The sequence below is a fragment of the Syngnathus typhle genome, linkage group LG3 (genome assembly GCF_033458585.1).
Source record: "Syngnathus typhle isolate RoL2023-S1 ecotype Sweden linkage group LG3, RoL_Styp_1.0, whole genome shotgun sequence".
Taxonomy (NCBI): domain Eukaryota; kingdom Metazoa; phylum Chordata; class Actinopteri; order Syngnathiformes; family Syngnathidae; genus Syngnathus; species Syngnathus typhle.
Window position 1 is genome coordinate 6,508,651 of NC_083740.1, and position 20,409 is coordinate 6,529,059.

A 20,409-nucleotide genomic window follows, 5' to 3' on the forward strand; every position below is an offset into this window, starting at 1 on the left:
TCCTCGGGGCACAAGTGGCTGTAAATATACCGTAGCTCTTTTGTCAGGCAGAGACGGACGGGAACAGGGAACGTGTCCAAATGTGACTGGTGATGCATGTGTTTACTGGCAAAATGTGCACGCGCAGAGGTAATGCGTGTTTCCATTTGCAAGTACAGTCAAAGTGCTGCACAACCAAGTGAGTAAAACAGCTAAATTAGCTTCACTAATAAAGATGTTTGTACCAACCCGTTCAGTTCAGTTTGCTACAGAACATATTTTTCTACATGATTTTTCTCTACATTTTAATTGGGGAGTGGTACACTTTGGTACTGCCGTCACTGGTGGTCACGTGATCACAAATTTATCAACAACTCATTCTAGTTTTAATGAGACTACCCACTTATGTTCTCATCGTATATACCCACAATTTGCATTACAACATATTATAGCAGGCGGTGGACTGAACAACATGAAGCACGTGGTTGGGAAAGGGCGACTCATGCCCCAGTTGAAATGTGTCACAATTTACCGTTTTAGCCAAGCCCCCAAAAAAATCTGAAAAACTGAAAAGATGGGAAAACAGTTCGTTTGGCTCTGGAAAACTGAAAAGATGGGAAAACAGTTCGTTTGGCCCCTATATATATATATATACATGTGTATATTTATGTATTTATATGTAACATAAATATTGACTAGATAAAAATGGGCGTTCCACACACGCAAAAAAAGAACATGAAGCTGTTTGTCCTGAGGGCCAATTTAGTAAACATCAACGTAACTTAAAAAAAATGACCTTAGTTGCTTGCCTTATTGATTTTGCTTAAGAGGGTTACTTCCTGCTGATGAAAGTGCATCCAGAACTCTACCACACTTCCTGTGGTCATGCTGTGGTGACGGCAGAATGTGAGGGTTCCGCCTGGCTGATGTGCTGAATGCCTTGGGCATCTGGACGAGATGGTTTCCCACGGGGCCCACTCCCACTGATGTAATGGGCGGTGTGGAACAGTGGTTTGTGAAGGAGAGAGGAGACGGGCACGTATGTACTATGCAAGGACAAGCTAATTCCATTTTTAGAGGAAGCAGCATTTGTGCTGCTTTAGAAACACGCAAGCCTCTTTTGTAATAGAGCACTTTGGACCTCAAGAGCCAATAGAGAGTCACTGAAGCGGCAAAGAGGAGCATCTCTACTCTGAGCTCAATCTCACTCTTTTTCGGAAGGGTTTCACCCCTGGGAGGAAACTCAATTTCACCAGTTGGATCAATAATTTCATTCTTGTGGACACTGAAAATGAGGTCATTAGTTTCACATTTGGACTTAATGCTATGGGCGGACTTTTTTTTTTGGCCAATGAAACCACACTATCTTCTATAACATTTCACAAGATGGGAAAATACAGGTCTTTTTCGACTATTCTCTCAAAATCAACCACGGGATTTGAATACATCCTAACCAGGGGTGCCAATTCTGCATGTGCATCGACTAGGTCAGTGCTTCTCAATTATTTTCTGTTACGCCCCCCCCTAGCAAGAAGAAAACTATTCGCGCCCCCCCTCCCCACCGTGACTATCCTAACTTGTCTTGTAAATCGTAAAATGTTGCACTGTCGCAAACGTGACAGAAGTAACAATGAGAGCGCCACTGCCCCCTGCTGTAGTAAACGCGCAATTACACTTTATTCTAGTACTGCCAAAAAAAAAAGCCTGTTCCCCAGGGTCACACGCGCCCCCCCAGGAATAGCACCTGGGGGGCGCGCCCCACTATTTGAGAAGCACTGGCCTAGGTGACTGATTCACAATTTGGTTTTGTCTGATATCAGAGATTAAATAAAGAAAACCAACTGGCTGATTGATTTGTTTTAATTGAGAGGAAAAAAAAACAGCAAAAGCATTTCACTAGCTGACCAGGAGATGGCGACAGCGTGGCATCTGAAGACCATGGATTGTTTGTTCTGCTATAGCCTAGGTGACTGATTCACAATTTGGTTTTGTCTGATAATAGATATTAAATAAAGAAAACCAACTGGCTAATTGATTTGTTTTAATTGAGAGAAAAAAAAACATCAGCAAAAGCATTTCACTAACTGACCAGGAGATGGCGACAGCGCGGCATCTGAAGACCATGGATCGTTCAGCTATGCCGGTTTAAAAAAAAAAAAAAAAAAAAAACGTAATTAGCTAGGGGTCAAAGGTCAAAGTTTACGGTTCAAAGTTCACCCAGGGGTCAAAGGTCGGTTCAAAGTTCACGGGGTCATGTGCACATTTTTGATTTTTAACTAGAGTTGAAAGTTCAGGGTTCAAAGGTCACCCAGGGGTCACCACGGGGTCACCACGGGGTCACGCGGGGTCACCGCGGGGTCACCGCGGGTTCAAAGTTCAGGGTTCACTTTTTTTTTTTTTTTTTTTTTTTTTTTTTTAGGTTAACCTTTATTTAACCCAGTGCTTCTCAATTATTTTCTGTTACGCCCCCCCCTAGCAAAAAGAAAACTATTCGCGCCCCCCCTCCCCACCGTGACTATCCTAACTTGTCTTGTAAGTCGTAAAATGTTGCACTGTCGCAAACGTGACAGAAGTAACAATGAGAGCGCCACTGCCCCCTGCTGTAGTAAACGCGCAATTACACTTTATTCTAGTACTGCCAAAAAAAAAGCCTGTTCCCCAGGGTCACATGCGCCCCCCCAGGAATAGCACCGCGCCCCCCAAGGGGGGCGCGCCCCACTATTTGAGAAGCACTGGCCTAGGTGACTGATTCACAATTTGGTTTTGTCTGATATCAGAGATTAAATAAAGAAAACCAACTGGCTGATTGATTTGTTTTAATTGAGAGGAAAAAAAAACAGCAAAAGCATTTCACCAAGGGGGGCGCGCCCCACTATTTGAGAAGCACTGGACTAGGTTAAGGTTAGGAAACACTGGATGAAGAGTGATGTCAATTCATAAGGCGTCATTCATTTGCTTGCGGGTTTCTGGATGAGATGCTTGGCGGAGATTCTGTAGATCAGATCCCCCGCCTCCCCCCACGATTTCTCTCTCTCTGCTGGTCGTGGTGCTCCTCGGTCCAGGAGCATTTAACGTTAGCGAAGAGCGCAAGGCTGTCAGATCTCAGCTGTAGAACAGCAGAGCGGCAGGCGCCCCTCCCGTCATTTCCTCCGCCTCGCCCCCTGGCTGTTATGTCTAGTGGCAGCTCGAACTCTTCCTCGCGGAAGGAGTTCGATGTCAAGCAGATCCTCAGGATCCGATGGAGGTGGTTCGGTCACCCCGCGGTGCCTCCACCTCACTCTCCGCCGCTGAGAGACTATTTATCCGGGAGGAGATCGGGCGGCCACTCGTCCCCCTCAGAGGGACCTTCTTCATTTAGCGGTGGCGGCTCGAATTCCGCCGGCGTCGGTAGTAGCCACGGCGGGCTCGTGACGAGCGGCAGCGCCGGATCGAACCTTTGCAGCAGTAGAAAGTTTGTTGAATCGTCAGGGAGTCGGGGCGGCTCGGGTGGAGCTGGCGCGACCGCGAACTCCTGCTCTCGATCGGCGAGCCAGCCAGAGTGTAGAGGCTCCCCCGCGGCGTGGGCTTCTCCGCCGCCACGTCGCCGCTCTCGCCCGGTCTTGAACATGGAGCCCTTCGGTGAGGCCCCGGTGCTGCAACTGGGAGCCGAGACCTCCGCTCGTGCAGGCGGAGACGGGGAGGCAGCGGGGGCAGCGGCGAGCACCGAGGATAACAACAACCACCCGGATACTGACTCCAGCTCTTGCAGGTATGAGGCGGTGTATTTACCTGAAAAGTGTGGCACAAGTGACTTCACGGTATTTTCTTCATAATAGCTGTGATGAGTCATTCTGTGATCTACTTATGGGTGTCGGACGTACTTCACTCCAGTTCAGCATCACCGAGAATGGATGCGTTCGACCGAATCCATATAAAAAGTGCAATGGAACTGAGCCGGTTGGAGACGTGCAGACATGATGCGGTGGTCGAGGGACCACTTCAAATAAAGCACCGGCTGTCATGAAGATGGAACACCTCTGTAACAGCTAGTGAACCACGGTTATCTCCAATCAACATCCCTACTGATGAGGCGTCTTATCCAGGCTTTGTTGAACACACCCAATTTTTAAACGAATTGCAAATTAACATGATAGGTCAAGGATTGCGTGCAGCTTCAAGGACATCATTTCACTGAAAGTGATAGTGTGGTACGCAGACTGTGCATTCAGTAACATATGTTGCAACAAAGGAATTTTAAATTCATCTTTAGCAAAACCAGACGTATCCCTTTATCGATTGATTGGGTGAGCGCAAGATGGTGTGCGTGCACGTGCGTGCGTACGTGAGTGTGTGCGTGCGTGCGTGCTTGCGTGCAAAACAACATGGAATAAGTCATACAACTGACTGACACATATTCTGAGTCAGGGTCTGTTTTCATCCATCCTCAATGTTTTTGTTTTGTTTTTTTAAATTAAACCAATGTAATGTAATCGATACGTAGACCATATAATCAGGTCATAGCTGAGAAAAATGAGACCACAATTTGAACATGAATTGAGGTTGTGTGGATATTGTGCAGGCATGTTCCTGTTGCGGTTGCCATACCAACACGGAGATGTGTTCTTCCATGCAGCATATACTGTCTGGGTAGCTCAGATTGCAAGGAGCCATTACACTATACCAGGGGTGGGCAAACTTTTTGACTCGCGGGCCGAACTGGGTTCTAAATTTGGACCGGAGGGCCGGACCAGGAGCAGATGGACGTAGGCGTTGTGTGAAGTCATATAAGCGACCTGTAAAGGTCATTGCATAAAAGATCTTGGCCTTTAGTAGGTAGTAAAGCATGGATATTCCAAACAATTTTTTTGAAAACAAATGCATTTATTAACAGCACTAAAAAAATAATAGTGACTATACGGAGTAGTTGTGTGTCAGTCCTTTCCTGAGAGCTACAGAAGGGGGGGACACCTTCCTCGTCGAATCCCTTTCAAAAATATAGTGTGGTGTGATTATGTTTTACTAATGTGGTGGGAGTCTAAATACAGTCTTTCTGGATGCAATTTTTTTTTTTAATCCAATGCATCACCTTTGGTCCTCCATCTGGAGCCATTGTGCTCTGTACTTCATAGACCAGCCTGTGTTTTGTCGGAATTGAGTTGTAATAGTTGTTTCAGCCAACAAATCAGTTCTACTGTTTTCTGAGTTTGAGGAATTACAAAAATGGCCTATGTATTGAGACCCCTCACTCCAACATCTTGAAGAGAGTCTTCCCAGAAACTGAAGGCAGTTTTCTTAACAATTAAGGAACTTTTTCCCCCCCATTTGCATTTCCTACAATGTAGAGGCAAATGGCCAGATGCTTCCAAGCCAATGGCTCCTTTCCACGTCTTAGCTTCATTTGGCTTAGTTTGGACAACAACAGTTTTGTGTGTGGTTGGACTTGCCGCCGTACCAGTTTAGAATCATAGTCTTGATTCGCCACAGACTCTCTGCCGCTTCATACCGGGTGCCTGCCAAGCTCGATTAAGGGGCTCTGGAAAGCAGCCTTTGCCCACTTCAAAGTATCTCCCGGGGCACCACCATCTGTCTGGAGACACACATACACCAGAATGCTGGCTTTTGGTCTCCCCAAGAGGTTTTAGCCTAGAAATGAGTGAAAAGTATATGGGGAAAACATCGTAAAGTGCAAAGGTAATCCATGGTCAAGGTAGAAAAGTGAGAATGGGAAAGCAAGCCAAGGCACTATTGTACCTGCCAGATGCTAGCAGGCTCTGCTTTTGAAATCCCTTCTCCTCCCCAGGAGTTAATGAGAGCAGTGAGGCTGAAACCAAGCAGTAAAGTTCAAGCGATTCCCTGAAAGCTGCTGTAAAAGTTCACCCAAGTGAAGCGGGCTGATAAATCTCTGCGGGGGTATTTGCTTCCAAAGCTGCCGCTTCATATGTAGAGGCATTCATGCGCTTTGTTGTAAATGTACAAATATTGATTTTTGCCACCTTTAGTGACATTTAAGAGAGGGAGTGATATGCACTCAAGATTTTATACGTCGGAGTAGCTCACTTGCGACCCTTTTGAGGATAAGTGGAGTGTGATGTTATCTGTGCTGTGATGATAAAATCACGACGAAAGAATCTAGAAAACATTGGATCAGACGAACAATATTGATTTGCATGTCATGTCTGTTTTTGAATTGCAATCATCCCTCAAGGTCACTTTTTTTTTTAAATCACTTTGTGCTGGGGCCACTAAATTAAAAACACTCACTTCAATTAAATGCCATCCCGGGAGCCGTCATGGTTGATGATTCACCTTGTGGCAATACTTCATTGCTTATCTGCGACCCACACACACATCCGTCCGTCTCATCACGCAGGACGTCCAACAGCACTGTCACGCTGTCTTCATGTATGTCGATGGAGCCGTGCGCGTGTCCGGAGGAGGGCTTATTCACCGCTCTGTCCCATGCTGACATCACCTTCCGCAAGATGGAGGGCTACTTGAGGAGTCGACAGTTGTGTGATGTGACGCTGGTGGCTGGAGACAGACAGATACCCGCGCACAGGTAGCACAAAGAGGGAATAGCACAGAAAGACAACACGCACTGAAATATGAATATAGAAATATAATATTGACACTATATTATATTTTGTCATTAGGAAATAATTTCATCTAAAGAATAAAAACTTCTACATACATCTTAACTAAATGGATATATTTAAATTAGCTGTGGCACTGACCTTTTTATTTAAAAAAAAATATTACAAATAGGTGTAGTCAAAAAAGGAAAAAAACAAATAAAATAAAATAAATAATAAAAAATTTAAACAATGATATCGACCAGATTTGGACATAGGAGGTATCCACCTGACAGTCCTTGGATGCAGTCACATCATGCCTCTACTCTCTCATCCATTCACATTCTGCCACTTTCACAGGCAGTCGGAAATTGCTAGTCTCCACACCTCCCTCTGAAAGAAAAAAAAAGAAAATCACTCGAGGTGGGAATGCTCGCAATAATATATTCGGGCGACCCTGCTACTGACTGTGTCATGTGGATTCTTGCTCGACTTCTATAAATTCAAACTGTCTGTGAGGCAGTGAATGTGTCTAACTGTGATTTGTGATCGGATGAGTCAGTAGGGCTGGGGAAGACGGGCAGGGCAAAGAGTAGCAAAATGCTAACTGCATGTTTTTTTTTTTTGGGGGGGGGGGGGCAAAATTACAGCTGACATTCCCCGTTATTTTTCAGAGGTTCTTGATCGGTCACCACTCATCTCCATTTTATCATCCAAGCAGATGCCACAATGTATTCTCAGCCTTATCTTTGATCCAATCAGGCATTCGGTGAATTTTGTAAATAACGGTTGACGTAAGCATTTCGACTTTTTATCAGCTAGCCTTTTTTTATGTGGCCACCCAACCACCTGTTTATTTAAACAAGAGGTCCGTGCTACTGGCAAAAGAGGCTGACTGGACATTAATTAACTTCAAGCTCTTTGACCTGATGACTAATTAGTTAACGCTGCTATTTTATTGGTACAATAAGATAAATGATCTTCACAATCACAATTGTCATAAAGTATTAACTTCCAAACAGATCTTCTGTTTTAACATATTAATTTGGCTCTTTCTAGACTGACAATGTAATCTCTGACCTCTCACAGGCTGGTTCTCTCATCTGTGTCTGACTACTTTGCGGCCATGTTCACCAGCGATGTGCGTGAGGCCAAACAGGATGAGGTGAAGATGGAGGGCGTTGACCCAGATGCATTGTGGACCCTGGTGCAATATGCGTACACAGGTAGGATTTAAAATTAAAATTGAAATGGTAATTGAATCGTCACCTTTTGTCATGTTTTCTTCAGGACGTCTCGAGTTGAGGGAGGACACCATTGAGTCTTTGCTGTCCGCCTCTTGTCTGCTGCAGTTGTCTTCTGCTGTTCAGGCTTGTTGTTCCTTCCTCATGAAGCAGCTCCATCCCTCCAATTGCCTCGGCATTAGCTCCTACGCCAACGCGCAGGGCTGCCACGACCTGCAGAGAGCCGCTCACACCTACACCATGGTGGGTGCCCATTAACTTCATCTCGACACCGAGAGGACCTTAAGAGTCGACCCATGATAATGAATGACATTAATCCCTCACCCTACCCCCAGGAACACTTTGTGGAGGTGATTGGGGCCCAAGAGTTCATGCTGCTTCCCGTGGATGAGATGGAGAGGTTGCTCATGTCTGATGATATCAACGTTCCGGACGAGGAGACGGTTGTAACCGCTTTGCTGACGTGGGTGACTCACGACGTGGCCGCCCGACAACGTCACCTTCCGTCGCTTCTCGCTCACGTCCGACTGCCGTTGCTCCAGCCGCAGGTGAGGGCGGCGTTGATCTGCCTTCATCTCTCCTCGCACCTCGGATGTATGACATTGCCCCGGTCACAAGTTGCTGTAACATATAATCAGCGGCAAGATGGATGGCAGACAGTGTAGACTAGGCGACAGCCAGAGAGCTTTTTCTCGGGAGCCATGGCCATGTTAAACTGACAAATAGATTGACATTGAGCAACATCAGGACTTGTAAAATGGCAATAAAATGCGTCATAAATATTCGTTCAGCACCTTATTAGCAGGTTCTAGCCCGGGATTTACTCATCAAGAGGATGCAGTTGATCCCCGCTCCTCATTTACATCTTCTCAAGCACACATATACACAATCTTTGGCATTCGCTGTCGCATCCGTTAGCTGTAAATAGAACAATCTGCTGCAAAAATGCAATCAACAATCTTCTTTTAATATCAAGAAGCATCAAGGAGGGGATTACCTTACATAAGGATTATACATAAAATGTGTCGTCGACTATCAGGATTGCGTGTCTCCGTCATCCTTTATGACACACACGCAGCTAATGGAAGCTCACCCTAATGTGTCTCTCAGCGAGTGAGCTCGACTGAAGGATTCTCCCTGGGGTCAGGGTATAAGCTGCTTATCCATTTTGCTCAGTTGCTATATGCGCTGAAAATTGTTTTTTTCCAGTGTTCAAGGAATTTTGTGTGGTCTGCTTTAGTTCTTAGCAGACCTGGAGACCAGGCCCATGCTCCGAGACAGCGTGGACTGCCAGCGGCTGTTGATGGAGGGAATGAAGTACCATCTCTTGCCCCAGTGTCGGCCCCTGCTTCAAAGCCCGCGCACTCGCCCCCGCAAGGCTACTGTTGGGGCCATGTTTGCTGTGGGCGGAATGGACGCTACAAAAGGTAGCAAATCACTCACTCATTTTCTTTCTCCTTTTTAAATCTGGCTTTCTGCAGGTGCTACAAGTATTGAGCAATACTGTCTACGGCGGGACAAATGGAAGCAGGTGGCTACCATGAGCGGTCGGAGGCTTCAATTTGGCGTGGCCGTCCTGGATGGCCGCCTCTATGTGGTGGGGGGGCGAGATGGACTCAAGACCCTCAACACGGTGGAGTGTTACAACCCTCAGTGCAAGACATGGAGTGTCATGCCACCCATATCCACACACAGACATGGCCTAGGTGAGGAACCCAAATGAGATTGCATGACTACATACATACATTAACCCTTAAGGTAGCCATCCCGTAAGTGTGGAGGTGTCAACATGCTGTAAATTCTGCACGCTAACACCGTACACAATAAAACCATGTGTGGTTTTAGCGAGTTGCAAATCAGTCTCACGCAAAGCATGGGATGGGCTGTTGCAGGTGTAGCCGTCATCCTTGAAGGGCCGATGTACGCAGTAGGGGGACATGACGGTTGGAGCTACCTCAGCACAGTAGAAAGGTGAGCGAGCGTTTTACACCCCTTGCAACATCTCACGATGAGGAAGGTGCAATTTTATTGCATCTTTATCTCAGTGGTGTCATAAATATACACATTTAGGTTCTCTTACTGAGACTTAGTGTCTCAGTATTGCCCTGAATTGTTTAGCTATCTGTTCACATTAGAAAATGTTTTGGTGACTACACTGTGGCCAGAAGTTGTTTCAGTAGTAGACAGTAGGTGACAATAAATGACCTTCATTATGAGGCAACTTTCAGACGGCGATCTGAATACAAAAACATGTCTCTTGTGTTAGCGCTCATTAGATTGACAGGGTAATTTGTTACTCTTAATTTATTAGGTGGGACCCTCAAGCCCGCCAATGGAGCTTTGTTGCCAGTATGGCCACACCCAGAAGCACTGTAGGAGTGGCAGTACTCAATAACAAGTAAGTTATTGTGTAAATTGTAAGTCACTCTGGAGTTGTCGCCTTGTTCTAGAAAGCTTGGAGGTCATTGTTGGATCTAAGGATAAGAGCCTTTTTTTTCTTCCCAGATTATATGCAGTCGGAGGTCGTGATGGTTCCTCCTGCTTGCGTTCAGTGGAGTGTTTTGACCCTCACACCAACAGGTCTCTGCTTTATTTCCCATTTGCTGCTGCTCAGATGTTTTTACCCATCTGGTGGTTTCAAGCTGCTGACCTTGATTTCCAGATGGAACGATTGTGCCCCCATGGCAAAACGGCGAGGCGGTGTGGGCGTGGCCACCTGGCACGGCTTCCTGTACGCCATCGGCGGTCACGATGCTCCTGCATCATCTCTGGCCTCTCGGCTAAGTGACTGTGTGGAGAGGTAACAAAATATTATATTCACAGCATATCCACAATTTTTCTAATCATAATGATAATTATGTGTACAGGTATGATCCTCAGACTGATGTGTGGACAACAGTGGCACCCATGAGTATCAGCAGAGATGCAGTGGGCGTCTGTCTTCTTGGCGACCTTCTGTATGCTGTCGGGGGCTACGATGGACAAATGTATCTCAACACTGTGGAGGCTTATGACCCTCAGACCAATGAGTGGTCTCAGGTACACAAACTGCCACATTTGTTTTAGTTGAACTCGTGAAAATTAATGCACCACATTTTTACTTTTAAGTTGTACTGCGAATAAATGAGGGCATGTTCAGTGCAGCTATGATGTGCTGATGATGCAGTTCTTGCATTCACCAGGTGGCGCCGCTGTGTCTGGGCCGGGCTGGAGCGAGTGTAGTGGTGGTCAAAATGTGAGAACATAACACAACTTAGGCCCAGCAAGCTGCAAGGACCAAAGCCAACTAGAAGTGCGAGGGGACTTTTACAATGTGAACAATAATTCCTCATCTCTTCCAGCAGTGACAGCCATGATCCAAAGCATTCGACTGGCCTTGTTTGAGTAACACAGCTCAACTCCCTATTTTACAGGAAACACACTTGCACTGTTCTGCTGACAGATTCGTGAGGGGCTGTCAAAAAGGTTACACTCTTGATTTGTAACAAACATTTTAATGTATTGTTTGGCAAAGAGCTTTCCTCTCTTACGACTAACATAAAACAACTTCTGACATAATCAGCACAACCTGAAGGAACTATAAAACTCTCTGCCTGCTGCTGTATTTCTTCTACATTGTAACAGCTCACATAAAAAACAAAGTTTCTGTATTGTTATTGAAAAATAAATTGTCAAGAGTGTTTCAGCACAAGCCCTTTTATGTGATCCAAAAAAATACTAAAATGGATCATGTATTGTTGCCATAGCACTCATGACAAATTAATGCTGAAGCGGTGAAAAGCTGTGATTTTTATTTTCTTTTACATGAAACAAAAAATGTTTTGCCAAGCAATTAATGACAAAGAAAAGAGCATTCAGCATTTTATCCAATCATCCAAGTAAATATATGTTTCATATCCTGTATGGCCCCCATATTTTTCCATCCATTTTCCAAGTCACACCGCAGGCATCTACTGAATTAAAATGTTCTCCTCATACTACCACTTAGTTTTTTCAAAATGACATTTTTCAACCTAATGTGTTTCTTTGAACATTACAATTTTGAGTAAAATTGTCACTCAAATGAGGAAAATAAACATTTGCTCAAACTACATTGTTTAATATGTACAAAAATGGTTATTATTGCACTATAATCTGTGATTATTTTTGTACCACAACAGTTGTGATGACTACAGCGACTTTTTTTTATACCATATAAGGCACCTCCATCAATGATGTATGTACACATGTATGTATGCTTTAACGTGCTCTTGTGGCTTTTATACAATAAAAGTTGAGCAGCAAGTACATACCTTTGGTCTGCCCCTGTGAAATAGTACGGCACACAGCATGTTTACGATCCAAGTCTCATCCATTTGTCAGAAACACTCAGCCATAAAACACAGCAGAGCAGGAGTGTTGTTATTCTTAAGAGGTGTTGGCAGCATCAGCAGGTTACAGGCTGCAATGGACTTGATGTTTTTTTGCATTAACATTGTGGACTGCTGTAAGCCTGAAATGAAGATGAAGTGTTGTGGTAAACTGGACAAGAAGTGCGATGGCTGACTTGGCTGTGTTATTTATGGCTGGAGAAGCTTTAACATCAGGCGCCAGTGTCCTTGAATTCAAATTATGCATTTGCAGCGTGTAATGAGGAAACAAAAGGGGGCCAACTTGGCTAAAAAGCTGTGACAACACACCGTCGCTATATCCTGTTTCTATGACATACTGTGAAAATGTGAAATTATAACCTGTGAATGACTGCTAATGATAACGGGCTTGGATCTTGTTTTGGCCATAAGCTCATTGCTGCCGGAATGAAGACATTTTTTTTGACCAACCTTAAATTTGGAAAATTATAGATCCAACAATATTATTAGCTCCAGCAATATTATTAGTGAGCAGCCAAAGTATTACTGCAATGCTGTTGCACTCTCAAGAAGCAGTTCCATGATTTGGCCCTCACAGACATGATGAGGTGAACTATGATCGTGTTTGGGAGGCTTTTACAAATTTAAAAGGGCCAGGAAGTGGTCATAGTCAGGATGTAGCTCACAATGCTCTGTTTTAGATCAGCAGTCACTTTTTAGCCTTGCCCTTGCCTTTGCCTTTGCCCTTGCCCTTTCCAGAATCCTCGGCCTTTTCCTTCTTGGTGGCTTTGGTCTTCTTCTGCTGTGGGTGGGAAAACAAGCAGACGTATAATACTGGTTGGAATCAATTGAACAGTTTACTATAACTTACTTTGATCATCGCATCCACACTGAGGTTGTCCCGCTCATCCTCAGACACTGAGGCGTCCTTCTCAGCGTCCTGCACTTCCAGTTCAGTTTCTTCACCCCCACCCCCGCCACGGCGCCCCTTCTTTACGACTTGCAGGGAGTACGGTGTCAGATGAACTTCCTTGTTGTATGCTCTTGTGAACGCTGCTTTCACCTGAAAGGAAGCAAAACGTTTTGAGTTTTCTGCTTATTTTGAGGAACAAATCTATTGGTCGACTCTCTTTAGCAGTACATTAATATGAATACAGCACAGCAGCTTTGTGCGTTGCAAGGGAGTTTTGTATTATGTAGGCATTAAGCTAACACTTCATTCAATAGCATAAGAAAATGTTTCTAAACGTTTGACTGGTAATGAACAGTACATCGAATGATTTTAAGCCACAATAATTAACATTATGCACAGTTGCTGCACTTAGACTTGGGAAACTAAAATTGTACTCCCATAATCATTTATTTCAGAAGTATTTCACATAAATAAAAAACTGTGCTTGAATAAGTTTGAAATCACAGTTCTTATAGATTAAATGCAAATGTAGTAAAAAGGTTTAGCACAAACCCAAGCTAGACGTCTGGCAACCCTCACTGACCTTGGAGTCCAGTTTGGAGTAGGGGTCAGGTTGTCCGCCCCACGAAGCGATCTCCATCATGCTGTCCACGTCCTCCCTGACGAGCTGGTAATTGTCCAGCAGCTGCACAGCCTGACCAGCCCCCTCCGCCGCCAGCTTCTGTAAGGGGCTGAGCAGGGCTTGTTGCAGGTAGTAGAGGTAGTCCAGGTTCACCGCCTGTCTGCTGCTCATCGTCCTGCACAGCACAATACATCTTGAGCACCCCCGAAAAAAAACACCCCGCCAGAGTAATGGACATGTCATGTCACGCTTACTTCAAGGACATATGCGTGGCCAGCTCCTGGACGACACGGGAATGTTTGCCTGCCGATGAGTTCTTTCCCAGCCAGCTTGGGAAAGACGGGAAATGACTCATGTAACCTCTCATGAGTTCACCTGGGATTACACTGGCGTAGATGGCCTACGAGCAAACACACATTGATCGTGATCATCATTACCTGGTTACGGTCTAGAGAGAGTTTAAAACTTGTTTATTTTTATTTTAGTTTACTCACATTTTTTTTTAAGAGTACAAACAAAAATAATTTTGTACTGTCATGAGCTGCATCTTGACCATGATGCACTTCCTAATTCCAATCGCTGAAATTATGTGCAGACTAAAAACTACAGTAAATTATGCTGAGTGGTGGATTTTTCTTAATTGAAAAACATGCGGTACCTGCGTGGGTAGCAAAGACCAGTTCTGCCCTGAGCGGATGCGGCGGTCCACCAGGTCTCCGTCACTTATAGAATCGGCAGCCTTGCTGAGTAGCACGAGGTGGGCCTTTGCATTGCCGCTAAAAAGTGCACAGCTTTGTCAATTGCGGCTAACATGTGAGCGTTAAAAGTGTTGAAGCAAGCAAGCGGACAGAGCGCGCGTCCTCGCTCACCTAGCAGCGGCAGGCCGAACGTGTAAGTAATTCTCCTGGACAAAGAGGGGCGCTAGCGAGTAGTCGTGGAAGAAGAGATCCGACTTGTCAATTAGGCTCATGTGGGCCGTTTCCTCGCCGATGGCAAACACCTTCCGGCAGACGTCAAATGGTCCTAACTTCATGTCCTTGCGAGCGGCGGCGGCGTCAGTCTTGCACTGGTCATAAGTCATCACTTTGTCTTTGGCTGACCACATGCTGAGGTTATGGATCACCTGAGGAAAATGCAGCCAGCTCACGTTTAGCTGCGAATATCATTTTTGTTTTTTTTACATATTGTGATTGTATTTCTTTTAAACCTGTCTGATGTCTTGATTGGAGGCCAAGATAATTTCATTAAGTGCCGGAGGCGGAATCTTGATGCCTTCCTTGTAAGCAATGGACATCATAGCTGCCTGAAAAGAGGAAGGAGTCAGGGGGGTTGGGAAGGTACGGGGGCAGATTAGAACGAGATTCAAAGGGTAAAACAATGCAGAAATACATTTTTAAAAAAGCCTAAATTTCTGTGTGCCCTGCGATTGGCTGGCAACCAGTTCAGGGTCTCCCCTGCCTACTGCACAAAGTCAGCTGAGATAGACTCCAGCATACCCGCGACCCTTGTGAGAAGCGTGTGTACTATCTGGGCCTGTTTAGTATTCTTTTGTACATATTTTTGCAACAGGTAGAAACACAGGTTTTATGGATGCACCTTATGCCACCTAGTGGAAGAGCATCAAATTGTTACTATGTCACTAGTAAAGAGATTTGTACCAAGATACAAAGATTTAAGACACAATTAAATGGCAGATATCATATCATATCTTCAAGGGTTGTCCTGTCCACTATTCTCTCAAAGCCCCTGCCACAACTCTGATACAAACTCGGAAGCCTGCAAGATGTGTCCTCACCTTGATCTGCTCCAAGCGCGGTCTCTGGAAGCGCAGATCAAAGCAGTAATTGGCCAATGATCTGATCTTCTGGTGGTTCCGATCGTTGCACATGCAGATGATGGGAATCTTGGAATTTTTGATGAGGCCGATCAATTCCTGCCAGACGACACAAATCCTCGTTAGTATCTGGAGCCTGGGAAAAGGTCATGAAGCTAGAAGCGATGCAGGTCCACGTACTTGCATACCGCCTCGATCCTCATTGCCCGCCATGCCATCCACCTCGTCCATGATCAAGACGTGTTTTGCGCTGACTTTCTGCGATGTGCCTAAGTATCATACATGAAGCATCTTACAGCCACAGTAAACTAAACGCAACTAGCGCCAGATCATCATGCGTTCAACACGTTCATTAGACTTCAGAACAGTGAACATGTTAAGTTGCAGAAATTGTGCTTTTTGCATGGGGATGCTTTTTGTAAAAAATAATACTTGAGCTTGTTCAGTTATTCCAAGTTTGCATGGCCAAAGAGAGCAGTTTACCTTTGTAGAAGCCATCGATGCTGGTGTTGTTGAGGGACTCTGCAACTACTTCCTTCAGGTTGGTTTTGCTGCGTGTGCAACTTGCATTCATTTCGACATAGCTGAAGCCCAACTCCTATTGGCCCATCCACCGTGGAACCCAATACAAGGAAGAAATTGTACATTAAGTCTGAGTCGCAACAATGACAAATGCAACGCTATCCTTTCTCACGAACCTCGCAGACTAGGGCTGCTGTAGTGGTCTTCCCCACACCAGGCGGTCCGGAAAGCAGAGCAGCTTTGTATCCTGATCCATCATCTTTTCCTGCACCAAACTTTCCAAATCTGGCAACTAGACATCAGGAGGAAAAAAAAAAGGGGGATCATGCCCACTATACAAGAAAAACAAATTGATACATGTTTTCTATTTTTTGGACGCGCAAACATCGCTCAACCAGATAGACATGGCTGTATGTTACCTGGTGGTTTGGCGGCACCGCTGCTGTGATGCTTGAACCAGCTTTGCAGCCAGCGCTGCAACTTGTTGGCGCAGCTTTGCTCCCCTTGCTGGCCTATCACAGCCTTCAGCGAACATGGGCGGTATTTGTCCACCCACAGAAGACTGGCACCTTCATTATTTCCTGATTTCATTACAGGGCGCGTACAAGAGGAGGAGGAGGAGGAGGAGGAAGAAAGGCCCAATTCCCTACGAGCAGTTTGAGCTGAGCCTCTTCCGGGTGGTGTTCCGCCATGCGCGGTTTTGCCACCGCGTCTGGTTGTCTGTCCCGTCTTGGAGGGACTTGGAGTCTGAGGGGACTTGGAGTTGCCTTTGGAAGGCGAGATCTTTGACGCTTTAGGGGTGATCTTTGAGGCCGAGCCTGGAGGAGTCCTGGTCTTTGAGGCTTTGATCTATAAACAATGACATGAATACAAACAGGAGATCACACACCAAAAGCAGTTTGTCAAATCAAATAAAACATAATTGAGTAGACTAACTGCTGACCTCAGCCTCTGCAGCAATCTCATACTTGGACTTCTTCCCTGGTTTGGTCCTAATCAGCTCCAACAGATCATCTTCACTCAAGATTTTAGTCCCAAAACTCTCCGCCTTGGCAAAAGCAGAATCACAAATAAATGCACATTTAAAACTTTGTGAGCCACTTGAAGTGACACAAGTTCACTTGCAATGAACATGCACGTCGGCTATTGTAAAAGATGAGGTGTTGGCCACCTTCTCCAGCTTGGAGACGCCGCTGTCTCGACCCTGCACCAGGTAGGTGGTCTTCTTGCTGACGTTGCCAGTCACTTTGCCGCCATAGCGCTCAATGAGGGATTTGGTGTCGTCTCTCTCCATTGACTCCAGAACGCCCGTCAACACAAAGACACACCCCTCCAAACAGTTATCTGCACCCTGGAAGACCCACAACAATTGGCAATGATGAGCGACACAACCCACAATGGGTTGATGACGTGAACGCAGTACCGTAGGCATTTCTTTGGAGCCCAGTGCTCGTGGTCCATCTCGGGTAAGGTAACTCCTGTAGCCGGAAGTGTTGAGTTTCTTCTTTTCTGCCTCATCGGGTCTTGTGCTCTAACAGGGTGGCGAAAACAGGAATAAATCAGTCCGCCAGGATTGGGAAGGTGCTCAAACATTTCTGAGTGTTTGTGTGTGAAGGCTAATGGTTGACAGAAATGCTATTTGGATGTTTTTTGAGTGGGCCAACCGTGTTCCCAAACAAGCAGTGCTAAATTGATTTTTTTCTTTTTTGAATCCAAGTCGCAAGAATCCAGCCGCACATGAGTCCAATCACAATTCAGAAAAGTGTTACTTGTTTTTGTGAGACAGCTGACGGAAGAGAGATTATTTCTTTCAAAGGGGGTGTACCCATTTATGCCAAGCCCTGTATAACAAATATATTGCAGCTCACCTCTGATTCAATGGGAGAGGTTTTAGGTGCAGTTCCTATTTTGGATACCTGCACCTTTTCACTACTTGACACAGCCAGTGGCTCCTTGTGGGGCGAGACTTTCAGTTTGGTCTGCGCTTTGCTCTTTGTGGCGTCTTCGTCTTTTCCCTCATTTCTTCGCTTCATCATCCCTAGTTTGGAACTGGGTTTGAGTGTAGCGGGGCTTTTCTTGGGTGAGGGACCTATCACGTCCTCTGAGATGCTGTCCTCTCTGTTGCTCTTTGAAGGGCTGCGTGCATTACTCTTTCTGGGGAATGCCTCAACGTCTTTTTCGTCTGAGCCTTTACGAACCTATAGGAAAACCCAAAACAAAAGTTGGATTTGAAGAAAAAAACAACAACAACTGGGCGGAAAACTGTAATGCTTTCTTTTTCAAACTGTCATCACCTTTTTGGCCTGTGGCTCTGAATCCAGCAGTGCAAGTGTTCTTGCAAAGTCTTCATCTTCATGGATCTGTTTCTCCAGCTGAGTAACGCCCGATTGAAAAAAATATTTTTATTAAGTATCCGGAGCTCAATCTTTAACAGAACTTATTCTCACATTGTCATTGGGATATATTCAAATGAATGAAATGCAGTAAGGACAGAACTATTGTAAACCAAGGACCCCTTTTACTTAATACAGATGGTTTTGTTTCACATGGTTTACCTCATCATCTTCAACCATTTGTAGTTGTCTCGCAATTTGCTCATCGCTCAGATCATCTGTATCCTGGATGGGCTGAGGAGGACATTAGACAGAAAGCCTTATTAGCCTTGATGACTTCAGTCTAAATCAAACAGCAGATAATAATGACAGAGCGTGTCGGTCACTACTCACAGTCTTTCGTTTAGTGCTGGCAACCAGCTTCTTGCCCGAGCGCTGGATGCTTTCGTTGCCAAAGTAGTCAAACACAGAGGTGGGGGTTTGTTTGGCACGAGGGGGTGGTGCCGACTTTGGTGTGACAGGAGTCGTGGCTCCAATTTTCACATGAGCAGAGGATGACTTGATGGACGACTCGGCAGCCTCTTTCCTACTTGGACTTGATTTGCTCTTTTGAGAATTGCCATTTCGTTTGGTTATGGAGGACTTCTTCAAGGATTCAAAGTTGTCACTGTCTGAGTCTACAATTAAAAAAGTACTTTTTATTTTATTTTATTTAACTAAACACAATTCCACACATTAAAAGCAGAACACCAGTGCAGTATTTACAGAAAAACATATGGTCAAATCACCACCACTCTAATAGAACTTTGAGGTGCATTGTCAACTTCAAGAAATACACACATCTAAAAACATATCCCAAAACACTTTATACAACACTTTTGAAAAGATTTCTTAATTGCATGGCACAAAAATACTGTCATTTGTAAAGGTGTGCATAGACTTTTCATATCAACTATACTTTCAGATCAATGAATGCAAAAAACTGATTAAAAACGGTTAAGGGATTATCCATTTTCTTAACCCAGACAACCATTTTACCTGATAGCAAGATGCGGTGAACAGGCTCTTTTTTGCGAGATTGTGCAGCTTTGCTGTTCTTCTGGTTCTTAGGCAATTTCGCTGACTTATTGTCTCGCTCCTCTGAGTCGGAGTCTGGGTAGATGAAAGAACAAGGCAATGAAATAAAAATGCCGTGGTGGTAATCTGTGTATAACGTGAACCATTTCCATCCACATCATGTAAAATCTTTAATGTCTTAATTGTTTAAAATAAACAGGAGCAGTATAATATAGATCATTTATCAAGACTGCTATTACCTTTCAAGTGTCAACCTTACTTTTTTATGGGCATGATTTACCAAAGTTACAAAGACCAGATGACATTTACATAATTACCTGATTCTATGACTGCTAGTTTTTTCCGTTTTTTGTCAGGCACACGTTTCTCCCGTGTTTCTTGTTTCTTCATCTGGGGTATTATTCAGAATAATATACGAGTCAGCGATAACCCATTCCTTGGGTTCCGTTAAACTGTCATTTTCTTACCTTGGTGTCTTTCTTCTTTTTCAACTCTTCTTCTGAGGATAATTCCCTCTTGGTGCTGACATTTCCATTAGGAGGCCCTTTCTGTGTTGAAGGCGCAAAGAATCGCCGGATGTCCTGTGATCAAACAAATTTGACTGAGCTAAACTAATTTAGCGCATTCAATGTTTTTGCACGAGTTGATCATCAGTTAAGCTAACGGCTCCGCCGTTTTCGTAGCGAAGCTTCGAATAGATTAACGAGACGAAAGGATACATTTGTTCTTCTACAAAGTTAGCATTTTGTCACATTTTGCTTTCAGAAAACACAATAGCCATAAATACAACGTTACCATTATGTTTACGTTTCTCCGTGGCGTTTCAGATTTGTTGTCAAGTGGAGGGAACCCGCGCAGCTTCTTGGCGCGAGTATTTCTCAGTTGTCGCACGAAGATGACGTCGTATATGTGTCACGTTTTAGTCCATCGGAGGTTGACTCCATTATCACATTGAATCTGCAAAGTGCTGCAATAACAAGCGACT

The 20,409-nt window shown here is 44.8% G+C and overlaps 2 protein-coding genes and 1 long non-coding RNA gene across 3 annotated transcripts; 1 reads left to right on the plus strand and 2 right to left on the minus strand.

Moving 5' to 3' along the window:
- Nucleotides 1-2,451: 2,451 nt before the first annotated feature.
- klhl5 (kelch-like family member 5) lies at nucleotides 2,452-12,063 on the plus strand. The gene is made up of 13 exons (XM_061275357.1): nucleotides 2,452-3,727; nucleotides 6,329-6,517; nucleotides 7,620-7,756; nucleotides 7,821-8,017; nucleotides 8,110-8,322; nucleotides 9,015-9,201; nucleotides 9,256-9,480; nucleotides 9,667-9,745; nucleotides 10,086-10,172; nucleotides 10,280-10,354; nucleotides 10,437-10,574; nucleotides 10,642-10,813; nucleotides 10,957-12,063. The coding sequence occupies exons 1-13, from the start codon at nucleotides 2,955-2,957 to the stop codon at nucleotides 11,011-11,013; spliced, it is 2,529 nt and encodes an 842-aa protein (XP_061131341.1). The 5' UTR covers nucleotides 2,452-2,954; the 3' UTR covers nucleotides 11,014-12,063.
- On the minus strand, nucleotides 4,825-7,942 carry LOC133151945 (uncharacterized). The gene is made up of 5 exons (XR_009714021.1): nucleotides 7,800-7,942; nucleotides 6,820-6,923; nucleotides 6,220-6,489; nucleotides 6,016-6,087; nucleotides 4,825-5,545 (listed from the first exon to the last, which is right to left on the minus strand). It is a non-coding gene; the product is annotated as an uncharacterized LOC133151945 (long non-coding RNA).
- rfc1 (replication factor C (activator 1) 1) lies at nucleotides 11,549-20,376 on the minus strand. Its single transcript, XM_061275350.1, has 23 exons — nucleotides 20,220-20,376; nucleotides 19,892-20,005; nucleotides 19,742-19,814; nucleotides 19,386-19,499; nucleotides 18,741-19,024; nucleotides 18,570-18,641; nucleotides 18,309-18,386; nucleotides 17,883-18,212; nucleotides 17,438-17,545; nucleotides 17,186-17,365; nucleotides 16,958-17,062; nucleotides 16,434-16,863; nucleotides 16,191-16,306; nucleotides 15,976-16,090; nucleotides 15,673-15,761; nucleotides 15,454-15,591; nucleotides 14,866-14,961; nucleotides 14,528-14,781; nucleotides 14,317-14,434; nucleotides 13,913-14,058; nucleotides 13,620-13,833; nucleotides 12,995-13,186; nucleotides 11,549-12,925 (listed from the first exon to the last, which is right to left on the minus strand). The coding sequence occupies exons 1-23, from the start codon at nucleotides 20,220-20,222 to the stop codon at nucleotides 12,833-12,835; spliced, it is 3,462 nt and encodes a 1,153-aa protein (XP_061131334.1). The 5' UTR covers nucleotides 20,223-20,376; the 3' UTR covers nucleotides 11,549-12,832.
- Between the last annotated feature and the right edge of the window lie 33 nt (nucleotides 20,377-20,409).

Coding starts and splice junctions, on each gene's coding strand:
- klhl5 (XM_061275357.1), top strand. CDS start 2,955: ATGCTTGGCGGAGATTCTGTAGATCAGATCCCCCGCCTCCCCCCACGA. Junction 10,355..10,436: donor TTTGACCCTCACACCAACAG/GTCTCTGCTTTA, acceptor CTTGATTTCCAG/ATGGAACGATTGTGCCCCCA. Junction 10,814..10,956: donor AGACCAATGAGTGGTCTCAG/GTACACAAACTG, acceptor TGCATTCACCAG/GTGGCGCCGCTGTGTCTGGG.
- rfc1 (XM_061275350.1), bottom strand. Junction 17,546..17,882: donor CCTCTCCCATTGAATCAGAG/GTGAGCTGCAAT, acceptor CCACCCTGTTAG/AGCACAAGACCCGATGAGGC. Junction 17,366..17,437: donor GCTCCAAAGAAATGCCTACG/GTACTGCGTTCA, acceptor TGGGTCTTCCAG/GGTGCAGATAACTGTTTGGA.